This window comes from Eumetopias jubatus, unplaced genomic scaffold (assembly GCF_037043125.1).
Source record: "Eumetopias jubatus isolate StellerSeaLion01/CBP00866 unplaced genomic scaffold, mEumJub1_p1.0 scaffold_8, whole genome shotgun sequence".
In the NCBI taxonomy this organism is placed as follows: Eukaryota; Metazoa; Chordata; class Mammalia; order Carnivora; family Otariidae; genus Eumetopias; species Eumetopias jubatus.
In genome coordinates, this window is record NW_028274814.1 from 124,391,518 (window position 1) to 124,411,475 (window position 19,958).

At 45.6% G+C, this 19,958-nt stretch overlaps 1 protein-coding gene across 1 annotated transcript in view; it reads right to left on the reverse strand.

Annotated features, from left to right (window-relative positions):
• The window catches only part of LOC114222966 (putative tetratricopeptide repeat protein 41), a 69,049-nt gene that overhangs the window by 6,149 nt on the left and 42,942 nt on the right, over positions 1-19,958 (reverse strand). The window contains 4 exon segments of the mRNA XM_028121651.2: positions 9,113-9,246; positions 13,997-14,149; positions 14,710-14,857; positions 17,979-18,150. Coding sequence (XP_027977452.2) covers positions 9,113-9,246; positions 13,997-14,149; positions 14,710-14,857; positions 17,979-18,150 — 607 coding nt within the window.

Here is a 19,958-nt window from a genome sequence, read left to right on the forward strand (position 1 = left end):
GAGTCAGCTTGAGGTTCTCTCCCTCCCTCTCCCTCTGCCCTTCCCCACCCACCCCGGCTTGCATGCTCTCTCTCCAAAAAAAGTGTTCTAAGCTTATGAGGGCTATTTGACATTCTCCTGCAACCAAAAGTATTTACAAATTTATAACCCTTTAAAAATGATGAAACCTGGGGCACCTGGGTGGTTCAGTCAGTTAAACAACTGCCTTCGGCTCAGGTCATAATCTCAGGGTCCTGGGATCAAGCCCCGGGTCAGGTTCTGTGCTTAGCAGGAAGTCTGCTTCTCCTTCTCACTCTGATCTTCCCCCTGCTCATTCTCTCTCTCTCTCTCTCTCTCTCCCCCCTCCCTCTCTCTCTCAAATAAATAAAAACTTTAAAAATAAATAAATAAAAATGATGAAATCTACACAACAAGTAGAAAGAAAGCCTTGTTAACAGACACGCCTTAGACTGCTAGATTAACCAGGGCCCTCTATTTCCTCTGCAAAACATACTAGCTGACACCCAGGACACACTCAGTGTCTATAGCTAGTAGGCTCATCTCTGCTGTGCTGACAGACTTCCATTCCTCACTGTTGGATTCTAGCATGACCAAGAGTCAACTGGGTTGTTAGACTCATTTTGGTAACTAAATTAAGTATAGTACAAACTGATGAGATATTTAGTGTGAAATGAAGGAGAGTTGTTTTTTATGAAAAACAGGCTGAATGCTTTGGAATTCTTTCAAATTCTGGGGCAAGGCAACAGTGAAAGTTTGAGGGAAGAAAGAGGTAGCAATCTGGAAGGATCTGGCATAGACTGCACCACTATCATCTAAGGTCTCACCCTACAGAAGCCAAAACTGGAAATTGTGGGTGATGCATTTTGAGAAAAATGACATCTAATTCCAATCAGAGGACCCAATTATAAGGGGGGGAAAAAAGGTCTTGAATCTAAATTTAAAAGTTTGGGGAAATAATTACATTTATATGTTTAAGTTAAAATAAAATGCAGTCTGTCTATATCACTTAATTCAAAAGGGACCTACCACCGTAGAGAAGAGGACCATGGCTGAGCTGAGCATTTAAAAATCATATGAGGAGAGAGAACTGACTCACCCTACTGAAAGTCACCCACCAGAGCTTTTATTTAATTTCTTCCTTCTAAATCTGACTGAGATGGTTGGCATTTCTTTTTTAAAAGAATCCCAGGGAGAGGCAAGTAACATAAAGTTCATCAACCATACTTCTTCCAAAATAAATAATTCAGTACAGAACACTCAGCTTGATATAATGGAATATGAAAATCCACATTCCCACTGAAATCATTTCTCAAAAGGCGGATTTGAGGCACTTAGAGAAGGAAAACAGGAGGATGGCTCTGTGTCAGAGGTAGCTTGGAACGCAAATCACAAAAATCCTCTTTTCACAGCCAGGATTATACTAAAATTTACTCTAGAATTAACCATTTTAGTAGGTTACGATTTGTCTTGAAACCGGATTGAAATTGAGGGGGAGACAAGCTGTAAAGGATACATTACATGGAAAGATTTCATTCTGAATAAGTGCCTCACAAAAACCATAATCAGAAGAAGAAACAAAATGTAGAATTTATTGCCCCTCACAAATCCATCACGTAGTATGTGTTTACTATAATCTCATGCATAAAAATGCTATAATTAAAATCTGAATTATCCTGGCTGGAAACCCACTATCTTCCAGCTTGGAAGATTACACTGGATTTTACATGTTGATCAAATGTATTAATAAGAGACTGAGAAGGTGCCAAGACTTTCAAGCTAGCAATTTATCAGCGTTAATCTATAATCCAAATCAAAATATGGAAAGCCTACTAAAGACAATTGTTTTCAATAGGTTCAAATGCAATTTGGGTCATTTCTTTCGATGTTGTTGGCCTAGAGCACAGCCACTGCTTCTGTGGGATGCTCGGGGAATGTGTAAATACCCAGAAAGAAGCTGTTGATGCATTTCTTCACCCTTCCTGCAGTGGCAGAGCCCTTCCTATGGCTAGCATTCTTTTCTCATGCTTTGACAAGGCCCCTGCCCCCTGGGAGTTCACAGTCTGACAGGCCAAAATACTCACACTGGAAAGAAACAGAAAATGAGTGTCAGAAAAGGATCCTTTGGGGGCGCCTGGGTGGCTCAGTCGGTTAAGCATCAGACTCTTGATTTCGGTTCAGGTCATGATCTGAGGTCATGAGATCGAGCCCCGCGCCCGGCTCTGAGCTGGGCATCAAGCCTGCTTAAGATTCTCTCTCTCCTTCTGCCCCTCCCCCACACACTAAAAAAAGAAAAAGGATCCTTTGAGCTTCTTCATGACTCTGGTTCACCAAATTATTCTGGCATGGCATATTGTGTTAGAAATCTCTCATAATGGCTACATTAAAGGAATGATGACTTCAGGTCTCTCACAATCCTTCTGCTTTGCAAAAACCTCCCACTGGCTTCCAACTGCTCTTATGGTGACACCCCAAATCCTTGACCAGGCCTCAGGGCCTGTGATTGGCCCAGCACCTCTCTGACATCCTCCTCGGGCACCCTCTCCCTATCATTGGTCTCTGCATTCTAGCCACATTGGCCTTTTTAGCTCCTTCCAGCTTTGCAAGTTCTCCACTGCCTGGATGACTCTCCCCACTCTACCCCTCTTTTCTTAGCAAGCAATTTCTCATCCTTCAGATTCAGTATCAGCATCACTTCCAGAGAAGCATCCCCACTGTATCCCCTCCCTCCAACACAAGGTCCCATCAGTGGTTGTATTTTGCCATGAGAGCATTTTCCACGTTCTAGTGAGGCTCTCATGTACCCAGCTGTCTAACCACCATCTCTGTAGGACTACATGGCTACACGGTGCTGTATCTAGTTGCCTAGATCTAGATCCTGTATCTAGAGCCGTCGGCCTCAGTGTGAGCTCAGTAAGAGCAGTACTGGGCTCTCTCCGTCCTGCTCAGTGCTATATCCCCAGGAACTAAAACACACTGTCTCCTAAGATTCTCCGATTGGCCAAACTCTACTCAGGCTCTTCCAAGCTCTTTTTCAACCAGGTCTCACTTTGGGCTTCCATGTTCATCTCCGCATTGTCCAGTTTTAGCAAGAATCCTGCAAAGTCAGTTTAGCCATCCTCAATGTCCGATCACCCTGGACATCAGGTTCCTCATTCCCCATCACATCCCAGGTGTGCCTTCAGCCAGAACCCTGTTAGGTTCAATGCACCAGATTTTCTTACCCCTGATGTTTCCTCTCAGTAATTTTCTATCCACTGACCCCCTCCCTGCTCCTTGGCTATATATTCCCACTTGCCCATGCTGTATTCAGAGTTGAGCCCACTTCTGTACTGAGGTCTATTTTCCCCTATTGCAACAGTCCTAAATAAAATCTGTTTTTACTGCTTTAAGGTACAGTAAATACTTGTTATGTGAATGAATGATAACACAAGTAATTAACATTTAAAACACGCCTGGGGCACCTGGGTGGCTCAGTTGGTTAAGCAGCCCGTTCTTGGTTTCAGCTCAGGTTGTAATCTCAGGGTCGTGAGACTGAGCCCCGTGTCTGGCTCCCCGCTCAGCGGGAAGTCTGCTTAAAGGTTCTCTCTCTCCCTCTGTCCCTCCCCCCATCCCCCCAAATAAATAAACAAATCTTTTAAAATAAAATAAAATACCCTTAATAATCAGCGCTTACTTCCCTAAAAAGTAAAAGACCATGCAGTCTCCAGAGAAACTTCTGCCCTTCCCTCAACTACACAGAAGAATCTAAACCAGGGTCTTGGGGCACTTGGGTGGCTCAGTCAGTTAAGCATCTGTCTTTGGCTCAGGTCATGATCCCAGGGTCCTGGGATCGAGCCCCACGTCTGGCTTCCTGCTCAGTGGACAGCCTGCTTCTCCCTCTCCCTCCGCTGCTCCCTCTGCTTGTGTTCTCTCTCTCTCTCTCTCTCACTCACTCACTCTCTCTCAAATAAATAAACTGGGGTCTACCCAGAATAAGGTTGTTAGCAGAGACAAGTTTTATCTGGGTGACCCATGGGTACAGCAGGGCAAACACCCAATAACCAAACATCTGCTCTTTATTGTCCCCATGAATTGTGTTCCTTTCCGCTGAAGTCCCAGTTCTCCTCAGTTCAGGACGACATATATACCTCATTTTCCCTGTCCTTGGAATTTCTATGTCTGTGTGGATTGCCCACATGTGTGCTATTAAATCTGATTTTCTCCTGTTATTCTGTCTCATGTCGACTTGATTCTTAGTCCATCTATGAGGGCCTTTGAGGGGACAGGAATTCTTGCTCCCCAACAAGGGACAGGAAATTTGCTTCACTCTGAACTGGGAGACATTTCAGACAGACTTAAGAAGCTCTAACTAATTGTAAATAATTTCCAAAACAATCTCCCAAAGAGAATAAGCCCACGAGAGGATCACGGGCCCCCCAGCCTTCTTCAGACTTAAATCTCCACTTGCCCACATGCAGGACTGCCTTCAGACCAGCACACCACCACCTCCTCCCAACACTGCCTGCTCTCCTGCTTCTTCACCTCGTGTCCCACCCTTTCTCACAGCCCCTCATGACAGCCTCCAATTTGTCCTCTCCATTTCTTTATTCCTATCTTTGTTCATGCAAGTCTTCTGCCTAGAAGTGCCCCCTTCTCTGCCAGTTCACACCCTCCACTTTCTTAAGGGCTCCTCCCAAGAGGTTTTCCCTGAAAAACCTCCTGCTACTGATCACTGTCTTCCTTTACATTTAGATGTGGCCTATTAACTCTGCAGAGGGCCTCAAAGAATTCAACACCCTTATTTTATAAAGTCAGAGACGGACATGAGCCAGAGAAGCTGTGATTTGCTGAGATCCCATCCCTGTCATACAGCCACGCGAGAACTCAAACCCAGTTCAGTCTCCTCCACCCAGGCCATGTTCTAAACCTTTCACACGTTACATCTTTTATTATAGGCTTGTTTTACCTCCCAACAAAGTAAGCAGTTAGTGAAAGGCGAAAGTTGTCTTTTGTTTTCATATCCCAGGTATACTTAGGACAGTCCTTCAAGCACAGGGAACCTTGTTTCCACCTGTTTGTCTGTTACTGCATCCAGAAAAGACCAAGACAGACTGTTCCCAAATTTAGAAGGTATGTGTAGGATGATCTGAATTGAAATACAGGCCATATGGCATTCATAAAATTTATGTTGAAGGACCTAAGGGACAACTTCAAAGTGATAGGCAGCCCACTGCAGAGCACCCGAGGAACTGGCCCCACAAGGGAGACAAGCTGGAGACAAAGGGAACAAACAGTAGTTTCATACATGAGCCTCCAATCCAAAGTCACAAGGGCAGATGCAAGCAATGACTTGTGTTAGCATCCACGTGGGCAGCTTCATGCTGAGTGCTCCCAGGGGGCTGGGGGCTGGGGGGCAGTAGGAAGCTTGTTTATCTTTAGAGGGTGCATAATTCTCCCAAACCACCCCAGATCTACAAACTAGTCGGGTAAGACAAAACATCCTTACAATTCCACCATGCATTACAATTTATAAAGCGATTAAAATAAATGTGTACTGAATAAATAACTGCTAATCGTCAGTATACAGTGGTTCTTTTCTTCCTCAGTGCAAAATTACATAGTGTCAAAGGAGTGCTCTGATGACCGACGTTTGCTAACACTTTTACTACAGGGCTAAGACTTGGTTTACAATGGCGAACGATGAGGAGTCGGGAGTATGGGTGGCTATGGATTACTTCTTGTTTTATGGAGTCCACTCGAGCACATTCCATTCAGATAAACATTCTCCATTAAAGGTAGGCAAAGGGGATCCGGATATGCTACCCCAAAGCATGCCGCATTCCTGATGACATAATATTTTGAGCTGAAGGCATTTGAGTTCTTAAAATCCTGTATGTGCCTAAAAGCAGAGTCCCCCAAAAGGACTCAAGCATTATAAATTCCTTCCCCAGGGCAACTCACATCTTCTCTCCTGGGACACAAGAAGCTAGCACCACACCTAGACACACACTGTTACAAACTACACATCATTTATTCTCCTAAGGGTTCATTTATCTTTCCAAAAAGTAATTTGCTTTTCCCTTAAATGCCCTTATCTTTCCTCCACTTCCCTTTCCCCTGCTAAGTTAGGTACATAGACCCCAAGTCCTAACACCCCCTGGAGTTACTCACTGCCAAGCGCTCCCATGTGTAAGTGTGATGCACATGCTAATCAACTTCTTATCTGAGAGCAAACGAATATATTATACTTACATCATAGAATAGAAACCACAACTGGCAACAAACTATTAAAACAAAGCAACCAAATTAGGTGTATAGTTCCTTTTGCATAGATTTGCAACTGTATTTTCCGGTTGTAAACAAAATCCTTCATGCACTCAGCCTGGAAACCCTTACTGAAAAAACACTGTACACACACACACACACACACACACAAACGTGCTCCTAAATCTATGGACTGAAAATAATCTTTCCCTGCAGATAGCAAGTATTTAAGCCTTCTTCCTCCTTAGCAAATGACTAGGCTGAAAGCAATCGTGTTTTATTGTAAAACGGACAACAAACATGCACCCTGGGGAAAATGGTTGATTAACTCAGGGTTTCTCAGTCTTGGCACTTTGACACGGACCTGGATAATTTTTTGCTGTTGGCGGAGGGGCTGTCTTGAGCACTGTAGGGTGTTGAGCAGCATCCCAGGCCTCCACCCACTAAATGCCAGTAGTGCTCCCTGCCCCCCCCAACGCCCACCCCCTCTCCCCTCCCCTCATCATGACAATCAAGGTTTCTCCAGACTTCTGTCCTGAGAGATAAAATCACACGGGGCTGAAAACCTGTTTAGATGGAAGTTGGCCATGCCCTGTGGCAATGAGATTTCATGATATCTGACAGTATTCCGAAATTTTTCTAGTCATGGCACTTGAGGTTTCTGGTCTAATCCACTGGAAGAAATAAAGCTGCCCACGGGCTGAGAGGTCTTTACCTGGCACACTGGGAACTCGCTCACTGGAGGCAACCCCCGCCCCCCCCCCCGCCCCGGGGACTCGCAGACCTGATCACCCCCACCCCCTCCCTCCCTCCAGCTGTGGCCAGACTCCAGCCTGCTGTCCCAGCATTATCTGCAGCCCCCAATCCAACTCTCCAATCTCCTAGATTCCCAAGTTTGGCAGCAACACCCCAGGCAAAGGACAGAACTCATCGTGTGGCCCCTATCTGCAGAGCAAGCTAACAGGGTCCTGGGCCAAATAAGTAGTGAGGCAGGGAAGGACAGGGCCTGGCCACTCTGGTCCCTGGCTGGAGCCAAGTCTGGCAAGGAGGACCCCTCTCTCACGAGGCCTCTGGGGAGCTCGTCAACAGTCAACCTGGAGGATGGCCCTTCAAATGGAGATAAATTCCACCTCACCGGGGCATAAGTTTCTTTATCTAGATGAACTGTCACTAGGCCCTTCCTCCACCGTAACCTCGTGGGCTGCACGTAAGCACATTCCTCTACAGCCTCGCAAGAATCATTAACCTTGCCCCGTTTTCTTTTTCCCGGAGCTTGCTACAGGAACCAAGGAGGGAGGCTACCTGATAACCCTTGTTTTACAGACCCAAAGCCAACAAGTAACGCTCTGAGACCACTGGATGGAGTCCAGATGTCCCCATAGCACAGTATCTCTGTTTTGAGCCTCTCCTCATGAAGTTTCGAGGCCCATCCAGTTCCCACCCTAACTCCCGCATACCTTATTCGCCCCACATAAACTGTCCGTAGGCTCAACAAAGACAAGGCAGGTTCGAGACGGATGCCTTGCCTTCCCATCGGGCTGCCCTTCTGATAAAAAAGCTTTCTCTGCTTCTAACCACGTGGCTTAGATTAGCTAACTGGGCATCAGACACACGAAACTGACTTTAGGTTCAGTAACGGTAGTGCCAGTGAGGAAGAAACAGCATTTACTACAAACCACAGGCAATAATAACATTCTGGTGGAAGAAACTCAAAGAAAGGATGGGAACTTGTCCAGTGAAGAGAAGCAAAACAGAAATAATAGAAACAACAAGTAGCAAGAGGAGTGAAGGTACCCAACCCCAGCCCTCTTAGGTTTAAGACCAATTTTTTTTTCAATTTTTAACTTTCATTTCATTTAAGTTTTTAATTTTTATCTTAAATCAGAAAGTGCCTTCAAATCTCTGAGCCAGGTCTGAGGCACTGAGTCTTACATCCTATATGTAAAATCAAAGGTGGGCCCATTTGTGATTTTCAGTCACCTGCTATTTTAGTGTCATGGGAATAAGCGTGAATAGGCTATTCCTATAGAAACAGTGACTTAAACAGAATCGGAAGGAAGAAGGAAACCTACCCTGACAGGAGAGGGCTGTGGTTGGGCATCATGCCCTGCCAACAAAAGAGTGAGAGATGGGATGGAAAGACTTCCAGAAGATCTCTTTCTGGGGCCCCTGAGTGGCTCAGTCGGTTAAGCATCTGCCTTTGGCTCAGGTCATGATCCCAGGGTCCTGGGATGGAGGCCCATCAGGTTCCTTGTTCAGCGGGGAGTCTGCTTCTCCCTCTGCCTGCTGCTCCCCCTGTTGTGCTCTCTCTCTCAAATAAATAAATAAAATCTTGAAAAAAGAAAAGAAGATCTCTTTCTGTTATGGACTGTTTGTGTCCCCCCTCCCAAAATTCTTATGTTGAAATCCTAACCCCCAAACGATGGTATTTGGAGATAAGGCCCTTGGGAGGTGATCAGGTCATGCAGGTGAACCCCTCATGAATGGGATTAGTGCCCTCATAAAAGAGGTGCCCTTCCTTCCACCATGTGAGGACACAGGGAGAAAGGAGCTGTCTGTGGACCAGGACCCAGGCTCTCCCCAGACACCGAGTCTACTGGCGCCTTGATCTTAGACTTCCCAGCCTCCAGAACTTTGAGAAATACATCTCTGCTGTTCAGACCTGCCTGTCTATGGCATTCTGTTCTAACAACCCAAGCAGACTAAGACACATTCCTAATAAGGGAAGGTAAATAAGTAGCTTAAAAAGTTGAAAGTCTGTGGAACAGGAGTTGCCTGCTTAGAAAATAAAGACATTTTAAAAATAAGCAAAGTATGCAGGTCAAAGGGAAAAGTCACCTGCTTCTAACAGAAACACATCAGCAATTACCTAATTTACACAAGGTGTCACTGAGGCTAATGCTCAGCTGCTTCCTGACGAGTGAGGAGTTGGCGAAAGTCCCCGCATTTTCCTTTATTTGTATCACTTGTTTATAATACTCAATTGCTTACTTCTTTTGGAATCTGGAAAAGAGAAATTTAATTAAAGTTTTGCATTCAAGAAGCACTGCATTCATTCATTCAACAAACACTCGGGGCTTGGGGCTCAAGGATGAGTAAGACTGATCCTTGCCCTCAGAGAACTTCCCAAGGTTGGAGCAGAGGCTAAAGAGTGAAACAAAGGACCAGCCACTCATGAAGGGCACTGCCTGCGAACCTAAGGGTTTGGGACTTTAACAGTGAGGAGTTTTCATTAAGAGAATGATGTGATCCGACATGCACGTTAGAAAATTCACCTGGCTGGTAGTGTGGAGGGGACACTGAGGCGAGTTAGTCCACGGGAAGCAGGAGGGTCTGAGCAGATGCCGTGGGCCCTGGGCACCACACTGAATGCTCTGGGCCCAGTGCTGGGATCACCGGGTTATCGCTGTGCTCGCAGTAGAGCGACATGGTTAGGAGCCTGAGCTCTCAAGTCAGGCAGGCTTGGTAGGCGTTAGTGAGGCACAGATGCCCTGCAATCAGACTTGCTGGGTGCTGATCCTGGCTCTACCACCTAAAAGCTGGGCAAGCATTCTAATCTCCTGAACCTCAGCTTTCTCACATTCAAAATGAGAATAACAAATTGTCTGGAGGATTCAATGAGAAAAATGCATGTAATGTCTTTAGCATAGTGACTGATCATAAATACAATTAAGATGACACCATGGCGTCCGCACTAGGTGAAATGGGAGAAAATGCATTTCATCAGGAAGAGGGGGTAGATGTGTTTGGTCTTGAGAACGTGGACTCGGAAATGCCCAAATACTTTGGAATACTCAAGTGGAGACATCCAATAGATGATGGAGGACTGAGAAGGACATGAAGACAAAAAGCCAGCACCTCATGGCTGAAGCCCTAGGCACAGGTGAGGTTGAGGTGCTAAGACTGAGACCAGCATCCAAGCACAGCATCCATGAACTGAACCCAAGACAGCACCACCATTTGGACAGGAGTCAGAGAGGGAGGGAGGGAGAGAGGGGAAACCCACAAAAGAATGTGAGCAGGGATCATCAGAAAAGAGAGTCAGGAGGCAGAGTATCTCAGGAACCAGGAGAGAGGGTTGTTTCAGGACTTCAGCAGGAGAAGCCCAACAAGATCAAAAAGTACAAAGGGACACATTTAACATGTTCCTGATGACTTTCGCTGGAGTAGACAAAATGGAGCTGGGTAGAGGTAGAAGTTAAATGACAATAAATGGGAAGGGAGGAAGAAACTTGACCTTGAAGAGGTGGCTGATGAATGGATACAAAGTCAAGGAAGAGTAGATGGCATTTATTTTACTGAGAACATACTACTGTTTCTCTTAATCATTTATTCATTCCTCTCTGTCCTGTTTTTTTTTTTTTAATTTGACCTCATTTATCCAGCCCTCCCCATCCCCAAGCCACAAGGCCCTCAGATCCCACGGATCATTTCTGAGGTGCGTGAGAGCTGTCACAAGGGCCCCTGGCCACCAGGACAAAGGGTCTACACCTGTGTGAGAGGTGAGTCAAGCTGCACAGCAAAACATCTCCTGGTCTTAACTAATGTTAAAAAAGATGTGGTCACCTAAGGGCAACCTTCAACAAGGAGAAAGGCCTTCCGTTGTTTCAGAAGGTTGACCGTTGCCAGTGAGGGCTCAGCTCATCTGCCACAGAGGCCATCCCTATGGAATGGACGAGCAATACTAAGCATCTGTAATTCACACCCCACCAGCTCTGGATTTGCGGTGGGGCAGCCCAGGCAGCCAAGATGACTCAGACAGTATGCTACATGTTTAGATTTTTTCTTTCACGAGGCAATGGTTCTACTGTCACGCTTTTTGCTTCTGTAAAGAGGAGTCCTGTCTCTGTTCACCATGCTGGTCTTAAGAGGAACAGAAGGAGGCTTATCTGGTATCCAGTGTCTAAAAAATTATCTGGTGGGGAGCAACATAGTGATACTAAGAACTCAATTTGGTGAATGAACTCTTCTGGTATGTGTCAGACATTCTGCTAAGCACTTTACATATGGGAACCCTTAGTCCTCACAACCATCCTGTGAGCAAGATACTATCCCCACTTTCATTCTACCAATGAAGAAATTAATGAGACACCAAGATGTTAAGTTCTCGCTGTTACCAATTTGAACCCAGGCACTCAGATCCCAGAGCCCAGCATGTCCCCACTACTATACAGTACCTGTAATTTTACCCTTACACACTCCCTTATTTGGGCTACTTTTTTATAGGTAAATACTCATAGAAAGGCTAAATATGGATTTGCACTTAAATGTTAGAAATTAGCAACATCACATTTCTCCTGGGAGCAAACGCATGCAGGAAGAGGTTACCTTCCTGGGGAGAGGTAAGAGGGCAAGTGGAAAGCCAAAAATGAAAAGCAAGACAGGGAACGGAGAGCAGAAGGACAGAAACTACTAAAACAAAACTTCACAACTTCATAATTTAACCTAGAGCGTCCCCAGCCTTCCGGTCGGCTGACTCGGCTAGGAAAGGGTGTGAGCTGGAGCCAAAGGAAGGGGGTGGTGCATCTGTCTCTCTGGACTTACAAAGACCCTTCTCTCTACCAACCTGTCAAGAGAAGTGGTTGGACCCTGCAGACGCTAACACTGACGGCATCCACAGGATAATACCTACAACCCTCTCTTAAACACAGAAACCGACAAAGAATCTCTCCTTGACCAAACTCTGCTCAGGCCCTTCTCACTCTTTCTCAAGTAGGCCTCAACTTTTAGACTTCTGCGTTCATCTGAGCATTGTCCAATTTTAGCAAGACTCCTGCCAAGTTAGTTTAAGGAGACTCCCCCACCCCTGATGTCTGATCACCCTCAATATCAGACTGGGTTCCTCCTTCCCCCATCATATCAGGTGAGGTCTGATCCCCCTGGCCTGCCTTCAGCAAGAATCCTGTTAGGTCCACTGAGCCAGAATCCCCTCCCCACAACGCTTCCTCTTGGTAATTTCCATCTACCGACACCCCTCTGCCCAACTTCTCTTTGTATTTAGGATTGGGTCCAATCTCTCTTCCCCTCTGCAAAACCCTGCTGCAGGACCTGAGTGAAGTCCACCTTACCTTTCTTTTAACAAGTGTTATTGAGACAGAGAAAGTGAAGGGACCCCATGAGAGAAAACGTTGCTTTTCCTTTGCTTTTTTCTGGCTTCTACTCTTGCTAGGACCTGCACCCCCAACCCACTCTATATATGCCTCATAATGCAAATAGCATATGTCCTTGTAAGGGACAAGGAATTAATGATTTCTATAGAACAGATAACATCTAAGAAAGGACCAGGTGAGAAATGACAATGAAGCCATTATATGCATACTCCAGACCACCAGTACCAAACATCTTGATGCCAAGGCCCCCTGGCTCCAAGGAATAACACCTGGGCCCTCGTCTTGGTTCTAACTGGTTCCTGGATGCCTAAGGGGACATGTACACCAGACCACCACTCTCAGTAAAAACCCCCAGACCCCAAGCAGAAACGAGACTCATGATCTTTCCTTTCCGAGTCTCCTGGACATTCCTTCTGTATCTCCCCCCCAACAAACACACACACCTCTCACTCTCTATATATCTTCAATTAACTCTGCTTTCACCTCCTGCTGGCTCACAGTTGATTTCCATCCTGCCTGAAGCCAAGGACCCTCTTGGCTGGTCCCGCAAGAACCCCCTCTGGGTCCTTGGCCCCGGCCTGCGTACATCATTATGAATAATTTTTTCTTTAACAGCTTTAACAATGCCTTGGTTGGCAGGGAGCTGAGGAGAGCCTCTGACTTCCTGGCTGGGGAGAGAAGAGTTAGCAAGAAAGCAGAGAGAGAAAGTCTGAGACACTGTAGGCTCTGGCCTGGGGTTGCAGGAGACAGACCAATGGATGTGGCCCCGCAGACAATGGAGCTGAGACCTGCTCAGGAAGTCTCAGGAAGTGAACACAGCTGACCTTTGAACAATGTGGGCGTTGGGGCACCGACCCCTGTGCAGTTGAAAATCCAGTGTCTTTTGACTCCCCCAAAACTTAACTACTAAAACCTACTGTTGACTGAAAGGATTACTGATAACCTATGCAGTCGATTAGCAGAGATCCGTAGGCTCTGGGTTATATACTGTACTCTTACAATAAAGGAAGCTGGGAAAAGACAATGTTATGAAGGAAATCATATGGAAGATAAAAATGCATGTATAGTCCTGTGTGTATTTATGGAAACAAGGCCATATATAAGTGGGCCCATGCAGTGCAAACCTGTGTGGTTCAAGGGTCAGCTGTCCATCTTCCTCACGAGGCCTGGGAGTGATGCAGAGAAACACAACATCATATTCCTTTGTACTTTTCCTACTGCCAAAACCTCTACACAGTTTGTGGGCTAAGAGCTCCTTTCAAATACAATACGGTCAGTGTCCTGACAAATAGACAGGGACACAACTCTCAGGAATGGTGAGCCCCTCAGGTTTCTGAACAAGGCTACAACCAAAGAAGTGAGACACCCCTGATGGCTCAACCCCAGATCTCCCTGCCCCTGGTGTTTTGGGGGAGGGGAAGAAGACACACTATTTGAAATATTTTATAAAAATTTGCCTTAGAGTGCCTGCGTGGCTCTGTCAGTTGAGCATCTGACTCTTGGATTTGGCTCAGGTCAAGATCTCAGGGTTGTGCTCAAGACTCTCTCTCTCCCCCTCTGCCCCTCTGCACCCCACTCATGCTTGCCCTCTCTCACCTTCTCAAATAAGTAATTTTTTTAAATCTTTTTTTTAAAAAACTTGCCTTTCACTATCTCCTGGTAGAAAAAATAGTAAATCTGCTAAAAATTCCATAATTTCTCCAACTAGGATGTTTTTCTCGCCAAATAAACTTCTCCTGATAGTTAAGCATTCTTGAAATCTCATTTTTGCAAGAGAAGTGTTTCCAGCAACAAACCTGAAAATAAAAGGCATGTGTGTATTTACCGGACATGATAATGTTGGCTACTTCATTGTGCTATCAAAAGTAATTCTTATAAATATCCTTTGTGGTATATAGGAAAATACAGAACAGCAGAGCAGTTTATAATGAGAGAGATTCAAGACCTTCAAAGTGATATATAAGAAGACATGTGAATATCTTTATAAGAAACTAGGCACTATTCTCAACCCCAACACAGTTGACATTTGGGCTGGTAGTATGTTGTGGGGCTGTCCTGTGTACTACCTCATGTCTAGCATCGTCCTGGCCTCTACCCACTAGATGTCAATATCAACCTCTCCAGTCATGACAACCGAAAATGCCTCCAGACATTGCCCAAGGTCCCCTGAGGGGCAGAATCACCCCAGGTTGAGAACCACTGAAGCAGAGATGGAAGTGCCAACTTTCGGCATTTCTTCACCCAATCAGTTAGGTGGGAAATGGATTAACAAGTGTGGGTTAGAACATTGATCTTAACAATAAAAGCTAGTACAGAAAACAATAATTTTTCAGGAAAAAAAAAAACACATGTTTACATCAGAACACCTTCAGTGTATTTCATGGTAGCCTGATCACGGGGGCTGTTGTCCAATAAGCTGGAAATTTCAGCAGCACATTCCAAAATGTGATTTTCTTTTAAGTACTTCTCAGTTGCTGACTTTGCCAGGTTGTTCAGCACTCTGCCTGCAGGGAATACATTTTGGCAAAGAAGATGATGCTTAAGGTTTTTTGTTCTACAAAAGAGTTAAGATGTCAATAGGCAGAGCACTTAATATCATTGCTTCATCACCGACAATAACCAGGATTTTTCTTAATAAATCGATGACTGGCCTACATTGCATGGGGACTGGTTTTCATACAATGATTGTGTGTGGACAGCAGTTGCAAGGCCAAAGAGCTAAGACAATGGACTGAAACTGAATTCTGAGACTGTTCTGCAAATAAATAGATCAGAAATTAAGTAAGAACATGGATGTGGTAAAACCAGCCATCACTGTGGTGACCAAGTCCTACCGAAGGCAGCCAGTCTTGCAATAAGAAATAATAAAATGATACAGCCTTACAATAAGAAGCATATGAATAAGCCCCATAAATCCAATTAATAAATCATGAGCTATCCCTAGATACATACTGCCTTGGGAATGGACCTGCTGCGAAGGCCCCATCATTTTGTTCCTTTATTGAGAGTTGTATATTCTGACACCAATACAGACTCCTAAAATGCTGAAAAATGTTTTCTAAGCCATTATCTGTTAGGAAGAGAAAAAGCCATACCAATGTTCCCAGAAGGTGTTAGAACAGCACTGGTAGCAGGAAAGAAAAGCAGATTTGACATCCTGTGCTATGGAATTCAGTTATAAGTATAAAGGATTACAATTACACTTTCCCATGGTCGGTGGTATCTCATTCACTGCCCTGTGCCCACTGCACTCCACCCCACCTCCATCCAGGGCCTCACATCTTACACTTGGGCATCAGATGGGACAGCCATGAATTTGATCTCCCTATGTCCCCTCTTACCCACCATGCAATCCAGGCAAAAAAAGTAATCTCAAAATAGAAATCAAATGATGTCATGCCCACTCTAACTCCATGTAATAGCTTCCCCTCGTGGAGAATAAAATCCAAATTTTTGCCCAAGGCCCAAGGCCCTACACAATTTGGACCCAGCTGCTTCCTGCCCTTTGCTCAGGGAGGCTCTTTCCATTGCCAATACAGGCCAAGACCCTCCCACCTCAGGGCCCCGCACAGGCTGTTCCCTCTGCCAGGACCATATGTCTCAACCAAAGAGGCCTGTGGACCTTTCAGAAGGGGACCCTCCACCTGCCTACACTCTACCTGCATGTTGTTTGTGTCTTTCATTGCATTTATTCCAACCTACAATTATTGTGTGTTGTGTCACCTCCTTTAGAAGACAGAGTTGGTGACTGTCCTGTCCAGAACAGCACCCTGGTGCACAGCAGGTGCTCAGGAAATTGTTCTTGAATGTGTCAGCTCCGGCCAGCCTGGAATCCAAGCCCGTCCCCTTCACCTGCTTGCTTGGGCCCTGAATCCTAGCCTGACCCTTCTCAGAACACTGGAACTACAGGGAATTCCCATCAAAGTTGCCGCTAAGGACACTGGTCTACCCCCAAGCATCCCTTGCCAGCAGGACCCCACCCCTCCTGCTGGTTTGGACTCCTCAGGGAGCCACATTTATCTGCACCAAGCCACGGTCTGCTCAACTCCACGGAGCTCTGCACTTTAGACTGCCCAGCCGGCTTTGGAAGGCCAGTCTCAGAACCCACCTGAGAGCACCTGTTTCCCACCCTGGTTTCCTCTGCTCACCAAGGTCCCAGCATGCCTATGACCAGCTCTGTCAGCGTTAGGGTGCCTCAGAAGCTACACTCTATATATTGAGGACCATAGCTTCATAAATGTCAACACTAGAAGAGATTCTATACAGTGAGGAGTTACTGCAGACAGGCTTTAGGATCTGATCAGCCTAGCTGGGACTCCTAGCTCCAGACCTGCTGCCTGTGAGAGCTGAAGTAGTTTAAGTTATTCTACCTCTATGAACTTCAGTTTCCTCATCTGTAAAATGAGGGTAGCAATACATACCACATGAGGTATATTCGAGGATAAAAGATCATGAGCATAAAGTGCCTTACACATAATAAGCATTCAACAAATGAGAATTATTACTATAAAAATGGACTTACACATGAGATCTAGCAAGGGTAAAGAGCTTGCCCAAGGTGACCTTTGATCTTATAGGCATGGTAGTAGATTGCAGAAACTGCAGCAGCCCCCCATGCCAACCTGTACCCCATTCCCCTCAGCAATGCCACTCCACACCTCCTCCCATCAAGAGGTGGAGTCTCGTGCTCTCCCTTTGAATGAAGCCCGGTGACTCATTTTGACCAACTGAATACAGCAGAAGAGGGTGTGTGCCCGGTCTGATCCTAGGTCTGTGCTTTTGCACAGGCTTCTGCTCCTCCCTCTTGGAATCCTGCGAGCCGCCAAGCAAACAGGCCCTGGCCATCCTCCTGGAGGATGAGGAACGTGGGGCCCAGCCACCTGTGTCACCAACCAGACAGCTAAGGGAAGCCCTTGTAGGCCAGCTGATCTCAGGCACTGGCACGAGTCCAGCCTTAATCTGCCGAGCCCACCCTGGACCAGTGGAATCCCCCAGCCAACCCACAGGCCTCTGGGCAATAGTAAGTAGCTATTGTTCAAATGGCTGCCTTTCGGGCTGGCTTGTTATACAACAGGAGCAAATTAACACAGCCATTTAAATACAGCATAAGTCTAGAATCCTTTAGTTTAGCCTGACTGTAAATCAGTGGGTCAAAAATGCTTAATATCTTCATTCAGTAAACTTTCTTTGTCTCTGCACTCTCGGTGGTACCACAGAGCCTCAGGCATCAAATACTGGAGACTAAAAGGAGCGGGCTCCCGTGAGCACTGGACTGCATGCCGGGCACCACCCTGCATGCGCCACGGTCTCCTACGAACACTTCTAGTCTCACAAGGACGCACAACAGGTACTCCTTTCATCCCTCCCTTATAAAAATGTGACCCAGAAAGGTTGAGTCATAGGTCTAAAGGCAAAGAGCCAGTAAGTGGAGAGGTGAGATTTAAACCCAGAACAGCAGGCTTCGGAGTCATGTGACCGGCTGGGCTGTCGCACGAGGAGTGTTTACTGGTCACCCCTCACGTGCCCACCACAAAACTCACACCCACCTTTCTTGGTGGCTGGGACTAGCCCAGGAGCTCGACTCCGAAACACAGGGGTTACCCCCTCTGCACCCCTCTGCCATACCTTTCTGCTTCACGAAGTCCTGGTTGTCTTTCATGTTGCTGGGTGAAAATTCCACCAGGTTGGACCAGGCTTTCTGGAAATACTGGAAGCCCTCCTGAGTCATTCCTATTTCAAGGTAGAGTTCTCCAGTAGTGTTCTGTACTTTGAGAAGCATCTCTGTCAAGGACTGACTCTGTACAAAGTAGAAAGGACACCACTGCTGAGGGGTGGGTCTTAAATGACCTAAGCTGAAGAAATTACAACAGTGGCATACATACAGAATGCATTCATCACAAATAACAAGCTCCTTTCCCTTGAGAATGTTAGGCATCTTTTTTGAAGAAGTTGTTATTGCCAAAATAGTTTTAGGACTTGTCTTTTGGAAGTTCCTTCAGAGCCTAAAGAAAATTCTTTTAGCAGTCTCCATGGTGGCTAGTCCCAAAGCACTGTTGCAAAAATATTTTGACAACAGAATCATAGGATTGATGCCTCCCAGAGGAGCGCGCTGAAGAAGGAAATTTTCTTTGAATGTCTAAGCTCTGGCACGCCTCCTATGAAGCCGTCTTATCCTTTCGTGACCATGTATCTGACAGGCTCTGCTTCATCACTGTTTTGCATGTTGCCAATGTCTTCCAGCTAGATGGGGAGCTCCCTGAGGGCAGAAACTGTGCCTGCCTCACTCACTGCTACCATTCCAACTCCCGATACAGTGCTCAAACTAGGCAAGGCCCTCAGTGAGTGTCAGCCGAGTGGATGAATGAGTGAATGACTAAGTGAATGACTAGAACCAGGCACTCAGTGATTACCTAATTAAATAACTGGTACTCTCCAGACAGACACCTGTCAGTATGAACATCTGGACCTCATGGGAAAAAAAAAATGGGGAGCGCAGGGGGAAATTCCACAAGCATAATAAAAGAGCAAAGAATCACTGGACTCCACTCCCTGGAAGATGAAAGAGTGGCCAAGATAGCTTAAATCGAGCTGTCTTACTATTTCTAACCTAGGCCTCAGGGACTTCATAAGCCACAGACAGAAATAACAAAATAGCTACCAGGTCTTAAGATCTCTCACTGTGGGCCACACAGTGTGCGAAGTGCTTTGTATACTTTCTTACTGGACTCTGTTAACAACCCCTTGAGACAGATAAGAGAATCCTCAACAGAGTCAGAGAGGTTAAAATTCTCACCAAGGTCACACAGCAGTGAGTGCCAAAGCACTTTAAATCTGGGTCAGCCCGAAAACATCCCATGCTCTATTCACTACTCTGCTGCTGCTTTCTTAGGATATGAAGTATTTGCAAATTCAAATTGATTCACTGATCCATTTATTAGGCACCTGTAGGTTGTAATATGCCGTGGAGGACACAAAAATTGGTAAATAAGCATGGTCTCCACCATGAGGAGACTTGCCATGTTAAGTCTTATTAATCTCTTTAAATAGAATTCTTTCTATAAAGGTGTGTGTTGATGGAGGCAGGGGCGTGTTTTATAAAAATGTGAAGGTCTTTGTTTTAAAATAAAAACAGCTTTGTCTTGGGTTATACTATTCTTGGTCTACAAATGCTACTGAAATCAGTAAAAATTTATAAATTTTTAAAAGGCCAGTTAAATGTCCTCATACACACATAGTTATGTATTGAGTAAAACTTTCATTGTATTCAACAAAGCCAAAACTTAATACTTCAGAAAAAGTAAATCAATATAGAGACAAGATAATCAACCTTCCCCAACATTTTTGTGAAAATTATAACCATAAAACCATAACCAGGTCCTTAACCTGTCTTTTATTAGTTCATTTCAACCCACTCCTCTAGTCCTTTTTTTGCTTTTTTTTTAAGATTTTATTTATTTATTTGACAGAGAGGCACAGCAAGAGAGGGAACACAAGCAAGGGGAGTGGGAGAGGGAGAAGCAGGCCTCCGGCGGAGCAGGGAGCCCGATGCGGGGCTGGATCCCAGGACCCTGGGATCATGACCCGAGCCGAAGGCAGACACTTAAC